General features: G+C 43.2%; 1 protein-coding gene across 3 annotated transcripts in view; it reads right to left on the bottom strand.

Annotated features, from left to right (window-relative positions):
• Positions 1 to 26,357, bottom strand: part of cpa6 (carboxypeptidase A6) — a 75,433-nt gene that overhangs the window by 6,169 nt on the left and 42,907 nt on the right. For 2 of the 3 annotated variants that reach the window (XM_048529645.2, XM_048529646.2), the window contains exons 7-10: positions 24,241 to 24,351; positions 23,832 to 23,922; positions 15,798 to 16,000; positions 2,622 to 2,706 (exon numbers count right to left, since the gene is read on the bottom strand). In XM_048529645.2, the coding sequence (XP_048385602.1) occupies positions 2,622 to 2,706; positions 15,798 to 16,000; positions 23,832 to 23,922; positions 24,241 to 24,351 (490 nt within the window). The remainder of the gene's footprint in view (positions 1 to 2,621; positions 2,707 to 15,797; positions 16,001 to 23,831; positions 23,923 to 24,240; positions 24,352 to 26,357) is intronic. The other variant, XR_007247415.2, reaches the window with a different exon arrangement.

The following is a 26,357-nucleotide window of genomic DNA, read 5'->3' as shown; positions in this document are numbered from 1 at the left end:
TTGTCTATGATTGTACAATATTCAGAACTATTTGCAACTCCTCAGGTACTGAAGCAGTCCATGTTCAAATTCAACAAGATCTGGACAATATCCAGGCTTGGAGGCTGACGAATGGCAAGTAACATTTGTGCCTTGTAAATGCCAGGCTACAAATATCACCAATAAGAGATAATCTAACCACCCCCCGCCCCCTGACATTCAATAGTGTCACCATCACCAAATCCCCCACTATCGACATCACTCAACCAGTCACTCAAGTCAACTTGCCACATAAACACTATAGCTACAAGAGCAGGCCACAGCCTAGGAATTCTGTGGCGATTAACTCACCTCCTAACTTCCCAAAGCCTGTTCATTGCATACAAGGCGCAAGTTAAGAGTGTGATGGAATACTCCCCACTTGCTTGGATGAGTGAAGCCCCAAAAACACCCAAGAAGCTTGACACCGTCCAAGAAAAAGCCGCGTGCTTGACTGGCATGACATCCACAAGCATCCACACCCTCCACCACTGCCGCTCAGTAGTAGCAGTGTGCTCTATCTACAAGACGCCCTGCAGAAATTCACCAAAACTCCTTCGACAGCACCTTCCAAGCCTATGACCACTTACATTTGGAAGTACAGATATACGGGAACACGCCCACCTTTAAGTTCCCCTCCAAGCCACTCACTATCCTGACTCTGAAATATTCTGTTGTTCCTTCATGGTCACTGGGTCAAAATCCTTGAATTTCTTCCCAAAGTGAATTGTGAGTCTACCCACAGCAGGTGGACTGTAGTGGTTCAAGAAAGCAGCTCAAAGGACAACTCGGGATGCGCAGTAAATGCTGGCCAGCGAGCAACACCCATATGCCGCAAATAAATAAAAGTAACAATTTTACTCTTGAATTTTGCACTACAATTTATAAAAAAACAGAAATTACTGAAGAAACTCACCCAGTCTGGCAGTATCTGTAGAGAGAAAACAGACTTAACATTCCAGGTTCAGTGTTCTGAAGAAGTCTTACTGGACCTGAAATGTTAACTTTGCTTCCTCTCCACACTAGATGCTGCCTGACCTGCTGAGTTTCTGTTTCAGTTTCAGATCTTCAGCGTCCTCAGTTCTTCGCTTGATTGCCCCACCATTTACATTGCGACAATATGAACATAGAACATTACAGCACAGTACAGGCCCTTTGGCCCTCAATGTTGCACCAACCTGTGAAACCAATCTGAAGCTGTACGGAATGAGAAAACAGAATACAAGTTGTCTGGAACAGAGGAGAAGTGTTGAAGAAAAAGGGTTGTAGTGAGGAGGACTGGTGTTTTAATTACGTATCTTTTATCAGAATGCAGCTTTAATAACAGGGTTAACACAGTGTGGAGTTGCAGGAGCACAGCAGTACAGACAACATCAGAGGAGCAGGAAAGTTGACGTTTTGGGTTAGGACCCTTCTTTGTCCTAAAAAAGGGTCCCGACCTGAAATGTCAACTTTCCTGCTCTCCTGATGCTGCCTGTACTGCTTGTGCTCTTCCAGCTCAACACTGTGTTATCTCTGACTCCAGCATCGGCAGTTCTTACTATCTCCTTTAACAGCAGGGTGCTGGCTGTTTATTTGCTGATGACACTTTGACCCCATTTGCTTATTTTGAATGATTTTTCATTGTCTCTCCAAGATATTTATGTCTCCTCACCTGTTCTAATCTTACCAAAGTTTCAAAAATCATGTTTTCTGATCATTTTCCCAGGAAAGGCTGGATTGCTTGTATTTGCTGGAATTTAGAACAATGAGGTGGGGATCTCATGGAAACATATAAAATCCTAATGGGGCTGGACAGGCTGGATGCAGGAAGAATGTTCCCAATGCTGGGAAAGTCCAGAACAAGGAGTCACAGGCTAAGAATAAGAGGAAGCCATTCAGGAAGAGGAAGAATTTCTTCACTCAAAGCATTGTGAACATGTGGAATTCTTTCCCACAGGAAGCTTTTGGGGCCAGTCCATGAGATATATTCAAGAGGGAGCTGGATGTGGTCCTTGTGGTTAAAGCAACCAAGGGGTACGGGGAGAGGACAGGAAGAGGATACTGAGATTGCATGATCAGCCATGATCATATTGAATGGTGGCGCTGGCTTGAAGGGCCAAATGGCCTAGTGCTGCACCTATTTTCAGTGTTTCTATGTTAACACCACTTGGAATTCCTGATCCTTGAATACATCTTCTTCTTCTCTTCCCTAACACTCAAATATGTTTTGTTCATTCTATTAAAATGTTCACGTATCTTCCTTTAATCAATTTTGATAGCAGACCTCAAGATTACCTATAATTTCTCTTTATGCATGCTGAAGAAACTTTCGTAATTTTGACATTTTTTGTTTTCACCAGAAATAATTATCACTCAGGGAGTATTAATAGCTTTCGGTTTACTTGATAAATTGTATTTCCTTTTTATATTACTTTGGGGAGAGATATCTATCTTACAGCATCAGAGGAGCAGGAAAGTTGACGTTTTGGTTGAGAACCCTCTTTGTTCTAAAGAAGCGTCCCAACCTGAAACATCAACTCTCCTGCTCCTCTGATGCTGCCTGTACTGTTGTGCTCGAGGTCTTGAGTCAAACTCACCCATTATTAATTATAAAAACTTACACAAAGTACTTGAAGCTGGCCCATGTCTGTACTTGATACCATACACTGAGTAAAGAGCATTGACAGCATTAAATGCTGCCGATTCCTGAAAAATGAAACAAAAAAGATACAGTTAGTTACTTAAAAGAATTTCAGCCTCCATTAAATAAAAAGTCTGCATTGTTTGGTGAAGCTGTTAGCACTAATGTGATACTATTAGCACTAATGAGTGATACTAAAGATCATCCTATAATTCATGAAATTAAAATAATTTCACTTCATGGGGTTATACATAAGCAATAGTTTAATCCAATGTTCTGCAGAAGTGTCATAAGATTCAGAATGTTAATTCTGTTTCTCTTAGCCCACATGCTGCCAGACCAGATGAGTTTCTCCAAAATTTTCTGTTTTGGTTTTAGACGGAGTTAAGATTTATCAGATCAGCCATGATCTCATTAAATGGTAGAGCAGAAACGATGGGCTGAATGGCCTATGTCTGCTCCTATGGTATAGCCAGGTCTCCACAACGCGAAGTGTTTTGATTTTAATGGGTTGTTTTAATCTTGTTTCTATAAAATGCTGCTTGGCCTTCTGTATTCATCCAGCTCTACACTTTGTTATCTTGGATTCTCCAGCATCTGCAGTTCCCATTATCTCTATTTTTGCATTGTTTTGTTTTAGTTTTGGACAATACCAGCTATATTCAGAAAGCATGTCCAATCCTACAATCATTTAAATAATTAGCTTGTTCCTATCCTAAGATAACAGGTTCCTGACTTTACTACAGTCTCTGCCATTAACAACTGCCATCAATAACTCCCGCAGCCATGTGAACTTGTTGAAGTAATTTTATACTGAAGCTAAAGATCAAAATTTCCTTGTATTCCTAAAATTCCTAAGATAAACTCAGTTCTAAAATATTGCCTGAAAAGAAGGATGAGAACTTTTAAAATTAAACATAGCTTGACTGGAAAACAACTTAACTAGCAAACATGGGGATGATGATTGAGTGAGATTTGGTGCATGTGAGGACACAGTTGGCAGAGACTGGATTATTTAAAGGTTAAGGAGGGTCGATCTTGGGTGGTCAAGCAGGAATGTATCTCACCATTTCAGTCTATATGTAACAAAGACACAGATAATGGTTTCAACAATGAATGAGTTGAATTGGGACAGTGTCAAGTGATGTTACAGAGGTAGAAATAGGTCTCTATAATGGTGCTGCTGTGGTTAGACATTCATCTCTGGGTAAAATAGAACACCAACATTGAAAACAATGTGTGGTAGGGAGTGCAATCAAGAGGTGTTACCTTTCCAGCATTTAATTTGAAGAAATTCTGTTCATGTAGGACTGCATTTTCAACAAACAGTCTGACAATATAACAACACTGAAAAGGGGTATCTGCCATCTTCTGGAATCTAGAACGAGAGAATGACCAACTTCCAAACTAGAGATGGGCACATCTAACCATAAAAATGGATTTCCTTAGGAAACCTTAAACCAAAGTGTGCAGTGTAGACAATATAAAACTACCCCAAAGGTGAGTGAAGTAACAGTCAAGTAGAAAGTGGTGCGAGGAGTGTTGGTGGAAGAGAGTTGAATTTTTTGTTATTTCTTCATGGGAATATGACTATCACTCACATTTATTGCTCATAAACAGGTCGAGAACCAATGGCCCATTTTTTAAGATAACAAAGCGTGAAGCTGGATGAACACAGCAGGCCAAGCAGCATCTCAGGAGCACCTGAGATGCTGCTTGGCCTGCTGTGTTCATCCAGCTTCACACTTTGTTATCTTGGATTCTCCAGCATGTGCAGTTCCCGTTATCTCTGGGCACATTTTTTAAAGTGTTTTGGAAAAGACGAAGCAAATGTGAGCTGAGAAGACTTCTACCACAGCGAGTAATTAGGATATGGATTACACGGTTTGGAAAAGTACTGGAGCCTTGTTCAACTGAGGTACACAAGAGAGCCCTGGATAATTATTTAAACAGAAACAATGACCAGGATTACAGGGAAAAGGCAAGCAATTAATACAAAGTTAAAATGCACTAGCTAGCACAGACATAATGGGCCAAGTGGCCTCCGTGACACAACAAATCTGAGATTCGGTGATTGCTATTTGCCCTCAAAAAGTTGCTGCTGAGCTGTGGTAGTTTGTGTGGTGCAGTTGCACCCAACGTGCAGTAAAGCAAGACATTCCAGGATTTTTGCCTATTGATAGGGAAGAAAGGGTGATATCATTCAAGTCAGCATGATGTGTGTGACTTTGACAGTAATTTCCGAGTGGTGGCATTCCCATACACTTGCTGCCCTCAACCCTTTGGGTGACAGCAAACACTTGAATGTGCAGCTGAAGGAGTTTGGCAAATTGCTGCAGGATGTCTTGCCAATGGTACGCAATGCTGTGCATTGGTGGTGGAGGATATGACTAATGTTTAACATAGAGGGAGATCAAGCAGGCTATTTTTTGCCCAGGTCGTATCAAGTATTTTAAGTGTGCGTGGAGCTACATTCATCCAGGGAAGTGGGGCTTAATTCGTAGCCTCTGAACCTGCTCTTGCAGCTACAGTATTTAAATGGCTGACCCAGTTGGATTTCTTGTCAATGGTAGTCCCCAGGGTGTTCTTAAAAGGGATATCGGGGCGGGGGGTGATTGCTGCTGGTGGTGGTGGTGCGCAAAAAGGAGATATAAGATAGACTTGGCAGGTTAAGGATAATCCAAAGAGATTCCACAAGTACAATAAGAACAAAAGCGCAACTAGAAAGAGAATAGGACCTCCTGAAAGATCAACAAGGCCATCTTTGTGTTGAGTCTCAGGATGGGACAGATACTAAATGAATACTTTGTGTCACCTTTTACTGTGATGAAAGAAATGGAGGCTAGAGAACTGAGGGAAATAATTATTGATGTTTTGAAAGCATAAAGGTGGATAAATGTCTAACACCTGATAAAGTTCACCAAGGGTTTTGTGGGAAGTTTGGGAAGAAATTGCGGGGCCCCTAGCAGAAATATTTGTATTATCTGTAGCCACAGAGAACTGGAAGATGGCTTATCTTACGCCTTTATTTAAGAAAGACTATAAGGAGAAGCCAGGGAACTATAGACCCGTGGGCCTGACATTGGTGGTGGATAAGTTGGAGGTGATTCTGAAAAGATAGGATTTACATGCATTTGGAGAGGCAAGGACTGATTAGGGATAGTCAGCATGGTTTTGTGCATGGGATATAATGTCTCGCAAACTTGATTAAGTTTTGAGGAAATAATCAAAAAGATTGATGAGGGCAGAGCGATCGACATTGGACTTTAGTACAACCTCAACGTGACTTCCCAACTCTGTTATATGAAAGATTGAGCAAAGAAGGCAAACATGCCAAATGCCTTTTTTAACCATGTCTATATGTGACACAAACTTTAAAGAATTATGTACCTGAATCTCTAGGTCCCTCTGTTCCACAGAGCTACCCAAGCCCCTACCTGAGAGAAGGAGGTAACTTCATAGAGGTTTATAAAATAATGATGTCCTGGGGCTGAGGTAAGCACTGTCCTGAAAGTCATAACCTTTCTGATGTGGTCTAATTCCAAGTGGTGGAGAGATTGCCCTGATCTGCGCTGACTTCAACTTTACGCAGGTTCATTATTATCATGGCTGGGAAAATTCTGCCTTCATGTCATGCTATGGAATTCAGAACTTCTGTATAAGTTTGGACAAAGGCTGCAATGAAATTTGGAGTGAGGTGGTCTGGCTAAACCCAAGCTGGATATCAATAAGCAGGTAACTGTTGAATAAGTGCTGCTTCAAAGCAACAATGTGTTTCATCACTTATTTAATGATTGTGAGGAGACTAGTGGGAGCTAATTGGTAAGATGGGAATTTTCCTTCTAATTGTGGACAGGGTATACGTTGGGCAATTCTCCAAATTGTTAGGTAGACAGCAGTGATGCAGCCTCACTGGAGCAGTTTATGGGTGAAGCTAATTCTGGATCACAATCTTCAATATCACTGCAAGAGTATTGTCAGGACCCATAAGCTTTTCTGTAGCCACTGCATTCAGCTTTTTCTTGAGACACTGTAGAGTGAATGGAATTGGCTTTAGACAAGCAACCGTGATGCTGGTGATCTCAGTAAGAGACAGTCAGCAGGAAAGCTTATCTGCTCAGCATGCCTGTTGAAGCTGGTAAATATTCAGCCTTGTCTTTTATACTCATAAGCTGGACTCTGCTTTCATTACAGATGGGGATGTTTGGGCAGTTTCCTCCTCCTGTTGCTGAAGTGTCTACTATCATTCTCACCCAGATGTGACAGGACTGCAGAGTGCGGGTGTGATTGAGATGTAGGATTGAGCAAAAATCCCCATATTCTGAAATACTGGAGCAAAATCCTGGACTTTGCAAACGACTTTTAAAAGTTAAAAAAAGGGGCTGGACTATGCTCTGGGAAAATTACAGAGACAGAGATAGCTGCTTGGAACCATTGTTCAGCCTGAAAATCCAATTCACACCTCAACTGTAAAAGAACAATTATCCAGACCTAAGGAACCAACTTAACCCAGACATTATGGATTCTTCACAGATACCAAGACATTCAAATCCAATTAATACTCATTCACAGAAATACTGGACATTCCACTTAATTAAAATGCATTTACACCTACTCTGAACTAACAGGAAGCCAACTCACCTCAAAGGGGACAACAGAAACACAGAGGATAACACAGATAACACAGTCTGCATACATGCTAAGAGATAGTAAGATCTGCGATGCTGGAGTCAGAAATAACACAGTGTGGGGCTGGAGGAACACAGCAGGCCGGGCAGCATCAGAGGAGCAGGACAGTCAACTTTCTTTATATTTGCTAGCCCTGTTCTGGGGGGCGGGGTGCGGGGAGCGAGAGAGAGAGAGACAGACCTATCTCCACAGCCATCTTCAGAAGAGGGATCCCAGACAGCCATTCTCCCCAAGAACTATCTGCACAGATATCTTCCTGAGGCCTACCAACCCAACACAGGCCTGTTCTGTACCACAGGAACCCAACGCAACCAACCACGACCTCTGAAAACCCAGGTAGTATCAAGTTTTTGAAGCGTGCATGGACTGACCAGGCCTCAAACCCACACTGAGGGGAAAACTGGCTCATAAAACCACCACAAAGTCCCGATCCAAAATGTCAACTTTCCTGCTCCTCTGATGCTGCCTGGCCTGCTGCATTCATCCAGCTCCACACTGTGTTATGTCTGACTCCAGTATCTGCTGTTCATACTATCTCTCACAAAGTAAGAAAACCCAAGGTCTCAACAAGATTGAAGGCCTACACTGTCCAAAGTTTTCAGCAAAGCAGCAACTTCTGAAAGCGGGAATGGCCAGCTATAACTCAAAATGCGTTAATCCCCAGAGACCCAAAGTATCCTTGAGACCAAAAGTATTCAATCTAGCTAGCAGGGAGAGGAAGGTCGGTTAGTGACTGTGTAGGACACCCCAAGATCAAGAAGTCTAATTAAAATGTCTGTGTTTGAAACTACTGTTTAGTTTCTAATAGTAATTAGCTGTGTTAAGTTAATAACTGATATTGTCAGTTTCATTTTTTGTACTACCTTTTTATCTCTTGTAATTTATTCACCTTTGTGTTATTTCCCCGTTTATTACCTTTGCTTTGTATTTCTTGCGACATACTCACCTTTGTATTTAATAAACACAGAGATTCTTTGTCCTGAAACACCTGTCCACTGCCTTCTTCACTTCACTTTCCTAAATTACATCCAATGTTAAAACCAGGGATCTGGGAATGATTCAAACCACTTTAAAATCAGCAAATTACTGATCACAAACCAGAATCCCTGCAGATTTGTTCTCTTCTAATTGAAGCATACTTTTTCCATTGTTTAGCTTACATGTTCTCCCATGTTACGGATTCAGCAGGTTTGCATCTCATTTTTAGTTTGCCTGGAGATGTTCCTGACATTCTCCCTGGCACTTCTCATTGAATCAAGGCGAGTCTGCTAAGTTGATGGCAATGCTAGTGCATAGAATATGCTGGGCCATGAGGTTTCAGTCCATAATTCAATACATTTCTGAAATCCTTGATGGCGCCTCATGATGCCCAGTTTTGAGCTATTACTTCTGTTCTGAAACTACCTCATTTACTACGTATAACTGGAACATGTCCTCAGTGTGAAAATAGGTCCTCGTCTTCAAAGGAAGTGAGGGATGCTCACTTCCATCAATACTGTCACTGGCAATTGCATCTATAACAGGCAGACTAGTGAGAACACAGTCAAGTAGGCTTTCCCTTTTGTGCTCCTCTCACCAAAAGCCATAGGTGCCGTATGGCAGCCATGTCCTTCAAGCTGTGGTGAACATCAGTCAGTACTGGTGATACTGAGCCATTGTGGTTGATGGCTGATCCCCATTCAGATTCCATCACGAGACTTTGCTATCTTCAGCATTCTTTCCAATTGGTATTCAACATGAAGGAAACATATTCATCAGCTGAGGAACAGTGCTAGATTATAATCGCAATGAGGTTTTCTTGTCCATGTTTGACCCAATGAGACTTCATGGGATTGGGAATTAATATTGATGATTCACAAGGTGGCCCACATCCAGGTGTATATGACTGTGCCACCACTTTGGTGTTTCTGTCCTGCCATTATGACAAAACATATATGTCCCTTATCTGAGGAAAGATGAACAGGCATTGGATGTAATCTAGAAAAGATTCACTAGGCTGATCCCAAGTATGATGGGGTTATCTTATTAGGAGATGTTGAATAGGTTGGACATGCATTCATTGGGACTTAGAAGAATGAGAGGTCACCTTATTGAATTGTCAAGATTCTTTGTGGTCTTGACAGGGTAGGTACAGTAAAGTTGTTTCCCCTGCATTGGAAGAATCCAGGTCCAGATGGCATAATCTCAGAATAAGATGTTGTCCATTTAAGATAGGGATATGGAGGAATTTCTTCCCTCAGTGGTAGCAAATCTATGGAATTTGTTTACCACAGAAGACTGCTGGGGTTGGGTCATTAAATATATCTAGGGCTGAGACAGACAGCTTTTTAATCAGCAACGGAATTGATAGCTATGGGGAAAAAGGCAGCAAATTGAAGTCGAAGATGATTCGATCAGACTCGATCTCACTGAATGGCAGAAAAGACTCGATGGCCCACTAATGCTCCTACACCTTGTGGTCTGATGATGATGATGGTGGTGTCTGGAACGTTGCCATTAAAATCACATTGACTGATGATTACTGCGTAAAGCTGTTTCTTGACTATTTTGTGGGTAATCTCCGACGTTTGGAACAAGTCCTCAGATGCTGTGTGGACAACTTTTCAGCGTCAACGAGATGAGTCATGCATTTGTCGTTTCTGGTGTCTAAGCAGCTGCCAGCTGGTCTGACCTGTTTTATTATTCTGGAGTTCTTCTGTACTGATATTGAGCTGCTCACTGGTACTCTAGACCATTTCAGAGGGCAGTTAAGAGTCAACCATAAAAACCAAAAGAACTGAGGTTGCTGTAAATGATGCTGTGTTGAAAGCCATACGAAAATTAGTTTTGGTTGACATGGCCTCAGGAAAGGCAATTCTGGGGACCGGGGTTCAAATTTTGCCTTGGTAGAGGGTGGAATTTGAGTTCAAGAAAAATCTTGAATTAAAAATCTAATGATAACCATGAATTGATTGTCAGGAAAATCCCACCTTGTTCGCTCATGTCCTTTAGGGATGGAAATTGCTATCCTTACCTGGCCTACATGTGACTCCAGCCCCACAGCAATGTGATTGACTCTTAGCTACCCTCTGGGCAATTAGAGATGGGCAATAAATGCTGGCCTTCACAGCAAATCCCATATCCCATGATTAAAAAGAAGATGCTGTATGATCAGGAGACAGGAGAGAACCAAGGACAGATATTTGTCGAACACGAGAGGTAACGATGCTGGAGCCAAAATCCATTTTTAAAATTTGTTTATTACTTTCTGGGCAAGCATTTATTTATACTAATTGCCATTGAACTGAGTGGCTTGCTAGGCCATTTCAGAGGGCAGTTACGAGGCAATGATATCGCCGAGCTAAGGGTCTGGAATCATATGTAGATAAGTATGGCAGATTTTCTTTCGTAAAGATGGGTTTTTCACAATAATTGATAGTGTTGCCATTAGACTACCTTTCAATTCCAGACTTCTGTGGCAGATGTGGTAAAGAGTCACTTCCGCCATCTACAATCCGACCCCACCACCCAAGACATTTTTCCATCCCCACCCCTGTCTGCTGTGGCCATGGGCACCCGCATGGGCCCCAGCTATGCCTGCCTCTTTGTACGTTACGTGGAACAGTCCCTCTTCCGCACCTACACAGGCCCCAAACCCCACCTCTTCCTCCGTTGCATTGATGACTGTATCGGCACCGCCTCTTTCTCCCCAGAGGAGCTCGAACAGTTCATCCACTTCACTAACACCTTCCACCCCAACCTTCAGTTCACCTGGGCCATCTCCAGCACATCCCTCACCTTCCTGGATCTCTCAGTCTCCATCTCAGGCAACCAGCTTGTAACTGAAGTCCATTTCAAGCCCACCGACTCCCACAGCTACCTAGAATACACCTCCTCCCACCCACCCACCTGCAAAAATTCCATCCCCTGTTCCCAATTCCTCCGCCTCTGCCGCATCTGCTCCCACGATGAGGCATTCCACTCCCGCACGTCCCAGATGTCCAAGTTCTTCAAGGACCGCAACTTTCCCCCCGTAGTGGTCGAGAACGCCCTTGACCGCACCTCCCGCATTTCCTGCAACACATCCCTCACACCCCGCCCCCGCCACAACCACACAAAGAGGATCCCCCTCATTCTCACACACCACCCCACCAACCTCCGGATACAATGCATCATCCTCCGACACTTCTGCCATTTACAATCCTACCCCACCACCCAAGACATTTTTCCATCCCCACCCCTGTCTGATTTCCGGAGAGACCACTCTCTCCATGACTCCCTTGTTCACTCCACACTGCCCTCCAACCCCACCACATCCGGCACCTTCCCCTGCAACCGCAGGAAATGCTACACTTGCCCCCACAGCTCCTCCCTCACCCCTATCCCAGGCCCCAAGATGACATTCCACATTAAGCAGAGGTTTACCTGCACATCTGCCAATGTGGTATACTGCATCCACTGTACCCGGTGTGGCTTCCTCTACATTGGGGAAACCAAGCGGAGGCTTGGGGACTGCTTTGCAGAACACCTCCACTGGGTTCGCAATAAACACCTGCACCTCCCAGTCGCAAACCATTTCCACTCTCCCTCCCACTCTTTAGATGACATGTCCATCATGGGCCTCCTGCAGTGCCACAATGATGCCATCCGAAGGTTGCAGGAACAGCAACTCATATTCCGCTTGGGAACCCTGCAGCCCAATGGTATCAATGTGGACTTCACCAGTTTCAAAATCTCCCCTTCCCCCACCGCATCCCAAAACCAGCCCAGTTCGTCCCCTCCCCCCACCTGCACCACAAAACCAGTCCAGCTCTTCCCCTCCACCCACTGCATCCCAAAACCAGTCCAACCTGTCTCTGCCTCCCTAACCTGTTCTTCCTCTCACCCATCCCTTTCTCCCACCCCAAGCCGCACCTCCATCTCCTACCTACTAACATCATCCCACCTCTTTGACCTGTCCATCTTCCCTGGACTGACCTATCCCCTCCCTACCTCCCCACCTATACTCTCCTCTCCACCTATCTTCTTTTCTCTCCATCTTCGGTCCGCCTCCCCCTCTCTCCCTATTTATTCCAGAACCCTCTCCCCATCCCCCTCTGTGATGAAGGGTCTAGGCCCGAAACGTCAGCTTTTGTGCTCCTGAGGTGCTGCTGGGCCTGCTGTGTTCATCCAGCCTCACATTTTATTATTTAAGGATTGAAACAGTCTTGTTCTCAAATGAATGCACTTTCTGCAGGCAGAGACAGAGAAGGGCAGTGATAGCTCATCAGCTGGTGGAGGCCACAGGGTTCACGCTGGTGAGAACAAGTTGGCTGAGTGAAGATCAGCTGATGCAGAACACAGCATTGCCCTGGCCAGAATGTGAAGGAGAGCAAGGGAGCAGAATAGGGTGGTTGAGGCTGTGGTTGCTAAAGAAACAGTAATGAGTGCCGTGGTAATCACTTCAATGGAAAGCAGGGGAAGGAAGCTATAGGCTTAGCAAGAGGTAGTTTAGATCAGTGGCAGGACAGCAGAAAGATCAAGAGGTATGAAAATATGACAAAGTACAGTTAGCAACTGGGGAGAATGTAAGGTGCCACAGAAAAAGGAAACATTGTCCAGGAGGGATGAACAGCAACGTAGTAAGCAAAAAAACAGAAAAAAAAAGGCAGAACTAAAGGATATGGTCTATTGTCTGGATTGACAGATAAAATGTACTCCCAAAGAAAACTGAGATAACATGGTGTGAAGCTGGATGAACACAGCAGGCCAAGCAGCATCAGAGGAGCAGGAAAGTTGACATTTCGGGTCGAGACCCTTGTTCATAAAATTGTTGACGTTTTGGGTCGAGACCTTTCTTCATAAAACAAAGGAGACTCAGGTTACCTGCACTTGGTAATATAATAATTATTGGGATGAATTTATCCTGGTGGTAAATAAAGGGGAGGGAGACACTAGGAGGATGTCAAATGCTAAAGTTGGATGCGCTATAATGAGACAAAATGGATGTCATTCAGATAGAATTGATATTGATGAATTTTTACACAGATTTAGAGACTGGTTTAACGTAAGACTCAAGTACAGAAGATATTTAGATGGTCAGTTATTGGAGGATGTACTAATGAAGATATACCTGTGGAAATAGCAGTTCAGGAGGTATACAGAATTGGTCACAGGACAGTAAATACTAATGGTGCAGTTCAAGATCACTATAAAGTGGGGAGGTGACATAAAGATGCATTTTAGTCCAAGAAACTAAATCATTTTGTAGAATGTTACTGCAGCTGAAGCTGAAAAACCATAACAAGTTGAGCAGAGAGCTGAAGTGGTGGTGGAAAGTTACATTAAAATATAAGCAACAGAAAAAAGACAAAGTAGTTGTGTTTTAGGGTGAAATCCAGAGGAGAAACATTATTCTGATGCCATGAAAAGTCCAGGATCTTAGAAGTCAAAATTTGACAAAAACACACTGAGGAAAGCAAAGAGTCAGGGATGGGGAATGGCAATGATTGGATAGCACAAATGTATTTAAGAAAAAGCTGGGTAAGTACATAGAGGAAAAAAGAATAAAAAGATTTCATTATGGGACATGAAGAAGTAAGATGAGAAGTGGCCAGTGTGGAACAGAAACATAAGCAACAGGCTACAGGAACAAATGGTCTATTTCTCTGCAAAATTCAGGTGCAATTTTAGTTTTGAACATGAAATGGTTCTAATGAGTCAGAAACACAAGGAACAGAAGTGTCTGGTCATCAGCAAGATATTGCCTTAGCTATGTTCAACCTGAAGCCATTAAGGCCACTGTCAATGCGAAAATGCCAAAGCTACACCATACCAAGTATAAGTGATAATGGGAACTGCAGATGCTGGAGAATCCAAGATAACAAAGTGTGGAGCTGGATGAACACTGCAGGCCAAGCAGCATCTCACGAGCAGAAAAGCTGATGTTTCAGGCCTAGACCCTTCATTTAGGCCCAAAATGTCAGCTTTTATGCTCCTAAAATGCTGCTTGGCCTGCTGTGTTCATCCAGCTCCCCACTTTGTTATCTCAGATTCTCCAGCTTCTGTAGTTCCCATTATCTCCCATGCCAAGTATAATACAGTGCTCCCTCTGGAGAGTCCATTATGTCAATGAGTTCAAGCCAACCTAAGAATTGTGATGAAGGTTTGCTGTTAGATAACGATCCAGGGAGTATTATCATGCAATTTTTTTTTACTAATCTGTGGGACAGTTTACCACATGTGAACACCAATCCCATGTTTACAATGGAGCCCTCTGATGGGTCATTCAGAAAACATTAGAGATCAATCATGTTGTGTGGAATGGAATCATTAGCAGGCCAGAGCAGAAATGAATGGCATGTAACATCTTAATGAACAAAATAAAAACCAAAAGAACAGCGGACGCTGTAAATCAAGAACGAAAACAAAATTGCTGGAAAAGCTCAGCAGGTCTGGCAGCAACTGTGAAGGAGAATACAGAATTAATGTTTTGAGTCCAGTGATCTTTCCTCAAATTCTGAGCTTTTCCAGCAACTTCGTTTTTGTAACATCTTAATGAATCTTAGTGAATGAGGTACTATGGCATCACGTAGCTCAAAGCTTTATTTCATAACATTCAGGGGTAGTACTGAACAGAGTTTGTGGTTCAGTATTACAAATTCTACATTGCTACAATACAAGGCTTTATCCCCAAACTTACCACTTCACAATTTGCAAATTATATTGTGTGGAAGCATTGGATTAGTCCCATATGCTGTTGATACTCAGCTCTATCAAAACCCTAAGCTAATCGCTCCTTGTTCCTCTGCCTATGGGCAAAATATGTAGGTGAAGGGTTTATGTCCATGCCTGGTTTGTCACACCAGACAGCTGGTAACATCTTGAAGCAGCCACTAATGTAAAAAAAAATTATATTGTAGTCACTGGTCTTTGACAATGTCAGAATCACATTACTGGATTCAGGTCTGAATTCATATACCTTTTGAGAGGTTTCTCTTCAAATAGAGCACCAGGACCTCACCAGCAACATATGAGGTGTAATGGATAGTGACAATCTTGAATTTCTGCTTTGGAATTTCTGGACTGTGACATCCTACTGTCCATACTCCCTCTCTTCCAAAAATATATTTAGCACAAATGATAGTTCCAAACCTACGCAATCTTCACTGAAAGACTCCTCAAACACTAGTTTGACAAACTATCAAGTTTTGCTTAGTACTAGACTATTATTTTCTCCTTTCATTGCTTTTACAGCAGTTTCAACTCTGTGAAATTAACAACATACAAATCAAATAACTACTGTGTGAATTTGCGTCATGGCCATTAATCATTGCTTAATAAGTAACCAACAAATATATCAACATACGTTTCTGCCAAATCATTGCATTCAAGTCTCTCAGGAGCAATTACATAATCATGTTGCTCATAGCTGAACAGAAACTGACACTATCTGACAACACTTAGAGTTAATAAATTGAAATCACTTATTCAGGTTAATTCTACTTACCACACACTTGAAATTGGGAATGATTGCATCCTTATAGGAATATGGGTATAGTAACATTTGTGAATATGCATGGAATGAAATGTATGCTTGAATTTGTTTCTTGTGTTTACGAAGAAATCTTGCAACAGCCTTTACTTCTGGCTCAGATTCTGGTACAGGTCCACAGTATGTATCAGCACAAGGATGTAATGAAGCACCTTCACCTAATGAATTAGGGAAAAATTTTTGAATAAAAGCTGGAGAAAAAGCAAGGCCTAGAAGTGATTAAAATCATTAAACTTATTGAGGAATAGCGGTGATGCAATGAACCAAAAGACAATATTAAATAAACAATATTACTTGAACCTTGCAGATGATATTAACACCTAGAAATCAGTTTCATGGTGTTTGAAGTATAGAGACCCATCGATACCAGAAACCTAAATCAAAAATTGAAAAGAAAATTCACTCAATGCTTCAAGTTTAAATTGTATCGGTGATAATGGGAACTGCAGATGCTGGAGAATCTAAGACAATAAAATAATAAAATGTGAGGCTGGATGAACACAGCAGGCCCAGCAGCATCTCAGGAGCACAAAAAAGAAGGGTCTAGGTCTGAAACATCAGCTTTTATGCTCCTGAGATGCTGCTGGGCCTGCTGTGTTCATCCAGCCTCACATTTTATTATTGCTTCAGGTTTAATCTGCTTTTGTGGAGTTTGCACATTCTCCCTGTGCGGGTTTCCTCCGGGTGCTCCGGTTTCCTCTCACAGGCCAAAGATGTGCAGTCTAGGTGGGTCAGCTATGCTAAATTGCCTGTAGTGTTCAGGGGTGTGTGGGGCATAGAGGGATGGGTCTGGGTGGGATGCTTCAAGGGGCAGTGTGGACTTGTTGGGCCAAAGGGCCTGTTTCCAACACCGTAGGGAATCTAATCCTTTGTCTAATCCTTTACACAAGCACTGAAGCTACCACACTTTGACACTATTTCTTTGTATCTTGGTGTGCTGGGTGTCTCCTCATGCATCTTTAGAAGCTGTTTCCTTTCTTTAGTTTTATCAATCTTTTTGGTCTCTGGTATCTCTAGTATGTCCTTATCCTAGAATATGGTTCCCTCATTCTTTTCAGTACTGTAGTGCCCTTTACTTATGTTTCTAGACTTATAGATTCATAGAATCATCATAGAATTCCTACAGTGGGGAAGCTAGCCATTTGACCCATTCAGTCCACACCAATCCTCCAAAGAGAATCTCTACGCACCCTAGCCCCATAACCCTGCCTTTTCCTGACTTATCAGTTAGATAATCCACCTAACCTGCACATCCCTGGACACTATGGGTGATTTAACATGCCAATCCACCTAGTCTGCACATCTTTGGACTGTGGAGGAAACTGCAGCACCCAGGGGAAATCCATGCTGACACAGGAAGGTTGTGCAAACACTACACAGTCGTCTGAGGGTGGAATCAAACTCGGGTCCCTGATGCTGTGAGGCAGCAGTGCCAGCCACTGAGTCACCGTGCCACCCAGATTACTGACTGAATCCAAGTTCTGCTCTTTTACATGCTTTTCTACTCTGCTGCTGTTCTGTTGATGTCAGAGTAACATCATCATCAACATATTCTATTATCCTACATATTTGTTGATCTTTTTAATGTTTAAATATGTTTCTGAGAGACATTTTATTGCATTTTTATATACTGGGTTACATTTTTGCTGGTGGTTTCATTGCAGATACAATGGCCAGCTTGTTGCATGTCGTGTAATGTTGTCTGTGCTGAAAGAAAATGATTCTGATGTGTTCACAATTCATTGAATGTGAGGTTAACAAGTAATTCTTACCAAAATTATCAGCAACTATTGCAAAAATAACAAAACAAATTTTGTCATTTAAGAAACATTTGGACAGGTATGTGGATGGGATGTAGGTACAGAGAGATGTGGACCAGATGCGGGCAAATGAGAGGAGATTAATTGTGAAAACTGGGTGGCAGGAGCAAGTTGGGCTGAAGGGCCTGTTTCCGAGTTGTAAACCTCTATGACTGTAAGCAATACTCTAATTCAATTTACTTTGGAGTTTTTTATTGTGTATTTAGTCACTGCGTTATTTTTAACCTCTCTTATTTTCTCCTTGAATTCTACATTTGGTCTTATGCCGTTTACTTTCGATATCAGAAGGGAAATATTTAAAATTAAATTATAAGTTAGTTCATGTCCCACGTGTCTTGTCAAAATTCATCCAAAAGTATTTGACAGGACTTTATTAATATTCTTCAACATAGTTTGGGAGGGATGCTGATTTTATGCTGCCATTGCTTTAAATAAAAAAGTAAAAGAATTGGCTTAGATACACGTACACAGAATTTCCGGTTTGTTCAATTAGTGTGTTAATCCTGATGTTCAAAAGAAAGGGCATTTGGATAAAGTGGTTGTGAGTATTTTATGTTCATGGGTCAATATGATCAAACATATAGAGTTGGAGAACATTCACAAGTCAATATGGACGATGAAGGAATGCCTTTCAAATGTTACTAATTGTTATTCACATTCATGATGCAATCATGCCTGAACTTCCCCTTTGGAGGAATAGGTAGACAAAACAAGTCCAGAGCTCTCTCGCTGACAAAGGAGATTGTCAGCTATTTGAGACTAAACTAAAGATGATAAAGTGTATTGATGACAAGTGCCAGTTAGAAAATGCAAATAGGAACTAACCATGCAGAAGGTTCACAGTCGTGGTGAATAAGTAAATACAATGATAAAAAGATTGGCATCTAACATATAGGGAAATCTCAAAGTCTTCTTTAGGCATATAAATAGCAGAACTAGCACATAAAAGAAGGCATTGTGCTGTTTAGGAAGACCCACAAGGTAAGGTTGGTTCAGGTGACATATGAAAATGTTAAAAGTCTCAAACCAGTAAAATGTTCTCACACTTTTCAGATGTTATAAAAGGAGGGATGAAGGGGGTCAGACATTCTGCTCCTAGGACATAGTAGGAACTGCCGATGCTGGAGGATCTGAGAGAACGAGGTGTAGAGCTGGATGAACACGGCAGGCCAGGCAGCATCAGAGGAGCAGGAAAGCTGATGGTTTGGGTCTGGGCCCTTCTTCAGAATTGGGGGAGCTGTAGGGGTCTCTGAAATAAATAGAGAGGTGAGGAGATGGATGGAAGGTGAATAAAGGAGCAGACAGGTGGAGAGGAGATGGACAGGTCAAGAAGGCGGGGATGGAGCCAGTAAAGTTGAGTGTAGGTGGGGAGTTAGGGTGACGGGGTGGTCAGTCAAGGGAAGACCGTCAGGTCAAGGAGGCGGAGGTGAGGCTGGTAGGTAAAAGGTGGGGTTGGGATTAGTCAGTGAAGTGGGAGGAACGGATAGGTGGGAGAGAAGATGGGCAGGTCAAGGAGGCAGGGACAAGCTGGGCTGGTTTTGGGATGAGGTCGGGTGAAGGAAATTTTGAAGCTTTTGAAGTCCACACTGAGACCATTGCGCTGCTGGGTTCCAAGCGAAATATGAGGTGCTGTTCGTGCAGCCTTCGGGTGGCATCGTTGTGGCACTAGAGGAGGCCCAGGATGGACATGTCAGCCAAGGAGTAGGAGGGGGAGTTGAAGTGGTTCGCGACTGGGAGGTGCAGTTGTTTGTCGCGAACTGAGCGTATGTGCTCCACAAAGCTGTTTCCAAGCCTCCGCTTGGTTTCCCCAATTTTGAGGAGGCCACAACGGGAGCAGCGGATACAGTATACCACATTAGCAGATGTGCAGGTGGACGCCTGTTTGATGTGGAAGGTTTTCTTGGGGCCTCGAATGGGGCTGAGGGGGGAAGTGTGGGGGCAGGTGTAGCACTTCCTGCGGCTGCAAGGAAAAGGGCCGGAGGTAGTGGGGCTGGAGGGCAGAGTGGAGTGGACAAGGGAGTCACGGAGAGAGTGGTCCCTCCGGAAAGCAGATAAGGGTGGGGGGGGGGGAGGGGGGAATAATGTCTTTGGCAGTGTGTTCAGATTGTAGGTGTTGTAAGTGGTGGAGGATGATGCATTGAATCCGGAGGTTGGTGGGGTAGTACATGAGGACAAGGGGAATTCTGGTTTGGTTGTTATTGCGGGAAGGGGTGTGCAGGATGAGTTGCGGGAAATGCGAGAGGGACAGTCGAGGGCATTTTCGATCACTGAGGGGAGGAACATAGAACGTAGAACAATATAGCGCAGAATAGGCCCTTCGGCCCTCAATGTTGCATCGATCTGTGAACTAACCAAAGCCCCTCCCCCTACACTATCCCATCATCATCCATATGCTTATCCAAGGACTGTTTAAATGCCCCTAATGTGGCTGAGTTAACTACATTGGCAGGCAGGGCGTTCCACGCCCTTACCACTCTCTGAGCAAAGAACCTGCCTCTGACATCTGTCTTAAATCTATCACCCCTCAATTTGTAGCTATGCCCCCTTGTACAAGCTGAAGTCATCATCCTCGGAAAAAGACTCTCACTGTCCACCCTATCTAATCCTCTGATCAGAGTTGCGGTCCTTGAAAAACGAGGACATCTGGGATGTCTGGGAGTGGAATGCCTCATCTCGGAAGCAGATGTGGGGGAGGTGAAGGAATTGGGAATAGGGTTAGCATTTTTGCAGGAAGGTGGGTGGGAGGAGGTGTAGTCTAGGTAGCTGTGGGAGTCGGGAGGCTTGACATAGATATCAGTTTCCAGGTGGTTGGCAGAGATGGAAACAGAGAGGTCCAGGAAGGAGAGGGAGGTATTAGAGATGGTCCAGGTGAACTTAAGGTGGGGTGGAAGGTGTTGGTGATGTGCACAAACTGTTCGAGCTCCTCGTGGGAGAACGAGGCAGCGCTGATACAGTCATCAATGGAACAGAGGAAGAGGTGGGGTTTAGGGCCAGTGTGGGTGCAGAAGAGGGATTGTTCCACGTAATATACAAAGAGGCAGGCATAGCTTGGGCCCATGCGGGTACCCATGGCCATCCCCTATGTCTGCAGGAAGTGGGAGGAATTGAAGGAGAGGTTGTTAAGGGTGAGGACAAGTTCGGCTAAGTGGATAAGGGTGTCAGTGGAGGGGGACTGGTCGGGCCTGAGGGACAGGAAGAAGCGGAAGGCCTTTAGGCCATCTGAATGCAAGTGTATAGGGACTGGACATCCATGGTGAAGAAGAGGTGTTCAGGACCAGGGAATCGGAAGTTTGGGAGGGGGTGGAGGGCATGGGTGGTGTCACCAACATAGGTGGGGAGTTCCTGGACCAAGGGGGAGAAAATGGAGCCGAGATAAGTGGTGATAAGTTCAGTGGGGCAGGAGCAGGTGGAGACAATGGGTCGACCAGGGCAGTCGGGTTGGGGGATTTGGGAAGGAGACAGAAACGGTGGTGCGGTGTTGGGGAACGATGAGGTTGGAGGCTGTGGGTGGAAGGTCACCTGAGGTGATGAGGTTGTGGATGGTCTGGGAGATGCAGTTTTGGTGGTCAGAGGTGGGATCATGATTAAGGGGGAGGTAGGAGGAGGTGCCAGAGAGCTGGCGCCTGGCCTCGGTGATGTAGAGATCAGTGCACATTTAAATAACTTAATATGGCTGCATGCTTCAGTTTTTTCCTCTATTTTAAATTTAACATGAATCACCTGGATTCCAATGGGTGAACAGAGGAGAGGACTGAATCCGTCAGGAGGGAACTAGCTCCCCAGTATTGCTTATAGGCAAGAAGTAGCATCATCACTGCCGTTTGGCCCATCAAGCTAATCTACTTCCCCTGTTGCTGATCCACCATTATGATCCCATCTCAAAACAAAGATGTCCCCCATGCTCCAATTTCTCACCATTTGACTTTCCAATCGTCCACATAAACCTCCACTCCAACTCACTCCGGTCTATCTGATCCCTTGATTCCTTTTCTGCCACCACCAGCTGTGACCTCAACCCTTCCCCGATTCTAAATTCTAATCTGACTCCATAATCTCTTCCCCACAACCAACATACATCCAAAATTTGATTCTTCCTCCTCCAAGTTCCTCACCCTATAACGCTGGCCTCTGACCTGGTACCTAAGGCCTTTCTGCCCATTAACTAGGAAGTGGATGAAAATACATGAATCTTATCCTGCCTTTAAATGTCAGCTTTATGTCAGCAGGTTTAGAATTAAAAAGTAGGATAGTTATGCTAAACCAGTACCAAGCCTGGGCAAACTAAACACAGTACTGTATGAAGCTCCGGTCAGCATTTATGAAAAGATACCGAGTTACTGTAGAGGGTACAGAGAGGGCTTGGATGAATATTGCCACAAGCAGACTGCTATAACATACTAGGGTAAGATTTAACAAGTTTGTCCTCTTTTCACTTGGAAAAAAGAAGACTGAGGGGTTACTGTTATAACTGAAGCATGGCTGTCTTTTGGATTAAGACCTAGACCTTAGCTGACTCTTCCAGTAGGATATAACTCACTCAAAGAAAATAAAAACTGCAGATGCTGGAGTCAGGAATAACATAGTGTGGAGCTAGAGGAACACAGCAGGCCAGGCAGCATCAGAGGAAAGTTGACGTTTCGGCTCGGGGCCCTTCTTTAGAAATGTTAACTTTCCTGCTCCTTCTGATGCTGCCTGGCCTGTTGTGTTCCTCCAGCTTCACACTGGAGTTCCAATAGGATGTTGAGTGGAGGGTTTCCATAATGAGGACAGGTTGGATAAACTGGGATTGTTTTCACTAGAAAGACAGAGGCAGAGGGTGACCTGATAGAGGCCTAAAATATTCTGAGAGGCATAGTTAGGGTGGATAGTCAGAGGCTTTTTCCGAGGGTGGGAAGGTCACCCACAAGAGGGCATAGGTTCAAGGTGAGAGGGGGAGAGCTTAAGGGAAAAGTGCAGGAAAAGCTTTTCATCCAGAAGGTGGTGGGTGCCTGGAACATATTGCCAGTGCAGGTCGTGGAAGCAGTCGCATTAGCAATGTTTAAGGTGTATCTTGTTTGACACATGAATGGTAGGCGAATAGAGGGATAGTTACTGCATGTGGGCGATAAGTAGCAGGTCTAAATAAGAAGTAGGCATCGGTGCAGGCTTTGTGGACCGAAGGGCCTGTTCCTGTGCTGTTTTATATTGTACTGTATTGTATTAATGTATTGTCTGTATCAGAGCCCGTGGCTTTATTTCGAGAAGCGCTGTGGAGCTATCGCTAGTGTCCTGTCCAACATTTATACCTCAATCCACAGCACATACAAAAAATAATTTTTAAACTGATCATTATCATAGTGTCATCCATATCATAGTGAAATAAAAGTATTGGCAGTAAAATTATTGTGTTGCTGACATAACAAAAACAGACCCAGCAAAAACAGACATTTAACATTTTAAACGACTCACAGAGAAAATGTTTCTTTATGTGGGGAAGAGCATAACTAGAGAATGTTAGCAAGAAATCCACTTGGAGAGACACAAGAAACGTACCTTTCCAAATTGTTTTAAATTTTGGAGCTTGAGAACAAATGAAGCTAACAATATGGATGCATTTAAAGGGAAAGTAGACAAGTGAATTAAGGAGAAGGAACAGACAACATTAATGACAGATAGAGACGATGAAAGATGGGAGGAGTTCAAGTGGAACATAAACATGGGATCTGGACAGTTTGGTTCAAATGGTCAGTTTTTGTTTTGTCCTTCTTATACAATCCTGAGAGGGTCAGTTAGTTTAGTTGGCTGGATAGGTGGTTTGCAATGCAGAGTGATGCCAACACTGAGTTCATTCCCACTCCTGAGGCTACCGTAAAGGACTCACTTTCTCAACCTCTTCCCTTGCCTGAGGTGTTGTGACCCCCAAGGTCAGGTCACCACCAGTCATCTCTCTTTCTCTAATGACAGAGCAGCCACATGGTGCAATAGGACTATGGTGACCTTACTTTTAGGATATATAATCCCTAAACAAACAGGTCTGGATATTCTGTGGGAAATGTGTATGTAGATCAAATAGGCCAATGATCTACACCTGCCTGAATTAGTATGTCATACCAAATAGTACAATTCTTTTCTCAAAACTTTTATTAAAAATACAGAAGTTAGCTGAATGGTATCCCACATTTGAACTTACCAGACCATTTGACCTTCCAATTACGATTGGCATCAACTCCGTGGCAATTGAAGTTGGTACTGTTGGAACGTGTCTTTCTCCAGAAACGATCCTAAACATGATGCAAAGATTGTTCATGTTTCAAAATACAATAAGAGTTGAATTTTCTGAAGAGCTTCTCCAACTTTATTGTAATGACAGATAAAACAATAGGTCAATGGACTATATAAAGGAATGTCATCATGTTATACTTCCTACACTGCTTTATTTTTGTTATATATGATTAAAAATAAAAGATTCCCTTTTCTTCAAACATTTTTGTTAATGAATTAAGCTATAGACCTGCATGAGTTCAAGCTTTTTACTTAAAAAGTCCAGAAACAAAATCTAGAATTAGAATTGGCCTTTGCTTTAAACATGATTCACTTACAGTTGTCCAGCTATAATGGTATCCATCTACATTGAACACAGGCATGATGTAGAAATGCAGTTGTTTCAGAAGTCGTCGCATCGAAAGATCACTATGGTATGTTTGCAAAGCCTTACACAGAAAAGAAGCACAAATTAATCTACGCCAATGCTTTTCCTAAACTCCAACGTATGTTGTAACTCAGAATCACAGAATTGTCACGGTGCATAATCAGGCCATTCCACCCATTATGCCAGTCCCAGCTCTTCAACAGTCGCCATCATCATCTAGTGTTGCTTTCTACCCACATCGTAGCAAAGTATTTCCTCTCCAAATGATCATCCAGTGCCCTCTTGAATGTCTCAACTGTACGTGTACACTGTAAATGATGAGCATGTTTATAAAAATGATCACAGAAAGATCTGCTTTGCGTATGGGTATTTTGGATTTAGAACTACATTTTTTTTATATCATTGAACTGTATAGTAGCATGTTTGGGAAAACATAGTTAACTAATTAACTCTTGTGGATAGACTGCAGGCTTATCAGTCAGGTTTGAGGCAACCACTCTATAACATCAGCATAATTAAATAATTTCCATTAATAAAATCAGAAAACTTTAATTACACTTGGGGAACACTACTTGCATGGCCTAAGAATTCTGCTCAGCTTGACCTGATAGGCTCAATCTGATCTATTGTCTGATGAAAAGTAAAACATCTGTTATTGGCCTCACGGTTTGTGGGATTTATTTTGCTTCGAAGTCAAGATTATTTTTAAAAAATTAGCACAAGTTAAGTTTTGAAATCGGTAGTCTCTAATTACATCAGTTTGAAAGTATAAGTATTCTAATTAATGACACCCATGAGACAATATATAACAACGTATAAAGAGAGCATCTGACTGACTTCTCCTATTCTTACCCTAATTTGATATTTGGAAGGGATTTACTGGATTTGGACTGAGTGACAGTAAACGAATGGCAATTTAGTTCTAAGTCAGGATAGTGTGCGGCTTGCAGGGGTACTTGGTCATGGGGATATTCCAATGCATCTGGTGCCGTTGTCTTCCAAAATGTTAGAGGTTGTGGGTTTAGTTGGTGGACTCTTAGTGAGTAACTGCCGTACATCTTGTCTGTGGTACAGACTTCCACAACAGGTCAGTGGTGAAGGGGCTGAATGTTGAAGTTGGTAGATCAATGGGGTGCCAATCAAGCAGACAGATTTGACCTGGATTGTGTTGAGCTTCTTGCATCTTATCGGAGCTGCACCCATCTCGTCATGTGGACAGTATTTTACTGCACTACTGAATTGAGCTCTGTAGATGGCTAGAATCCCTACAGTGTGGAAACAGGCCCTTCGGCCCAACAAGTCCACACTGAACCTCAGAGCATTCCACCCAGAGCCATCCTCCTATAACTCACCTAATCTACACCTCCCTGAACACTATGGGCAATTTAGCATGACCAATCCACCTAACCTGCACATCTTTGGACTGTGGGAGGAAACTGGAGTAGCCAGAGGAATCCCACGCAGTCACGGGGAGGATGTGCAAACTCGACGCAGACAGTTGCCTGAGGCTGGAATCAAACCTGGGTCCCTGGTGTTGTGAGGCAGCAATGCTAACCACTGAGCCACCCAGGGCATCTCTGCTGACATCTGTGTCTCTGGCTTGCTGCACTGTTCCAGTGAAGCTCAGTGCAAATTGGAAGAACAACAGCTCATTTTCCAATTGGGGACACTGCAGCCCTCCAGGCTCAATACTGAGTTCAATAATTTTAGGGCCTGAACTGTCCCATTTCCTAGACCCCTAAACAACACACCAGGCCTTATTGTCACATAGGCTGCTATTACACACTACCTATTGTTAGCCACTAACAGTCTCCATTAACAGCTATTCACCCTCTTAGCCAGATCATTAACTACTCCTTTGTCTGTCCAACTGTTCTTCTCTCTCTTTGGTCTCTAACCCCACCTATTGTATACTCCTTACTCCTCCTACCACCCTACCTTCTGCAAATAAACCAACATTTTTCTAACTACTATTAGTTCTGAGGAACGGTCACTAGCCCCAAAATGATAACTCTGATTTCTCTTCACAGGTGCTGCCAGACCTGCTGAACTTTTATGGCAACTTTT

This window comes from Stegostoma tigrinum, chromosome 5, assembly GCF_030684315.1.
Source record: "Stegostoma tigrinum isolate sSteTig4 chromosome 5, sSteTig4.hap1, whole genome shotgun sequence".
NCBI lineage: Eukaryota > Metazoa > Chordata > Chondrichthyes > Orectolobiformes > Stegostomatidae > Stegostoma > Stegostoma tigrinum.
The sequence above is the reverse complement of the archived record's forward strand: the minus strand, read 5'-3'. Positions and strand labels throughout refer to the sequence as shown.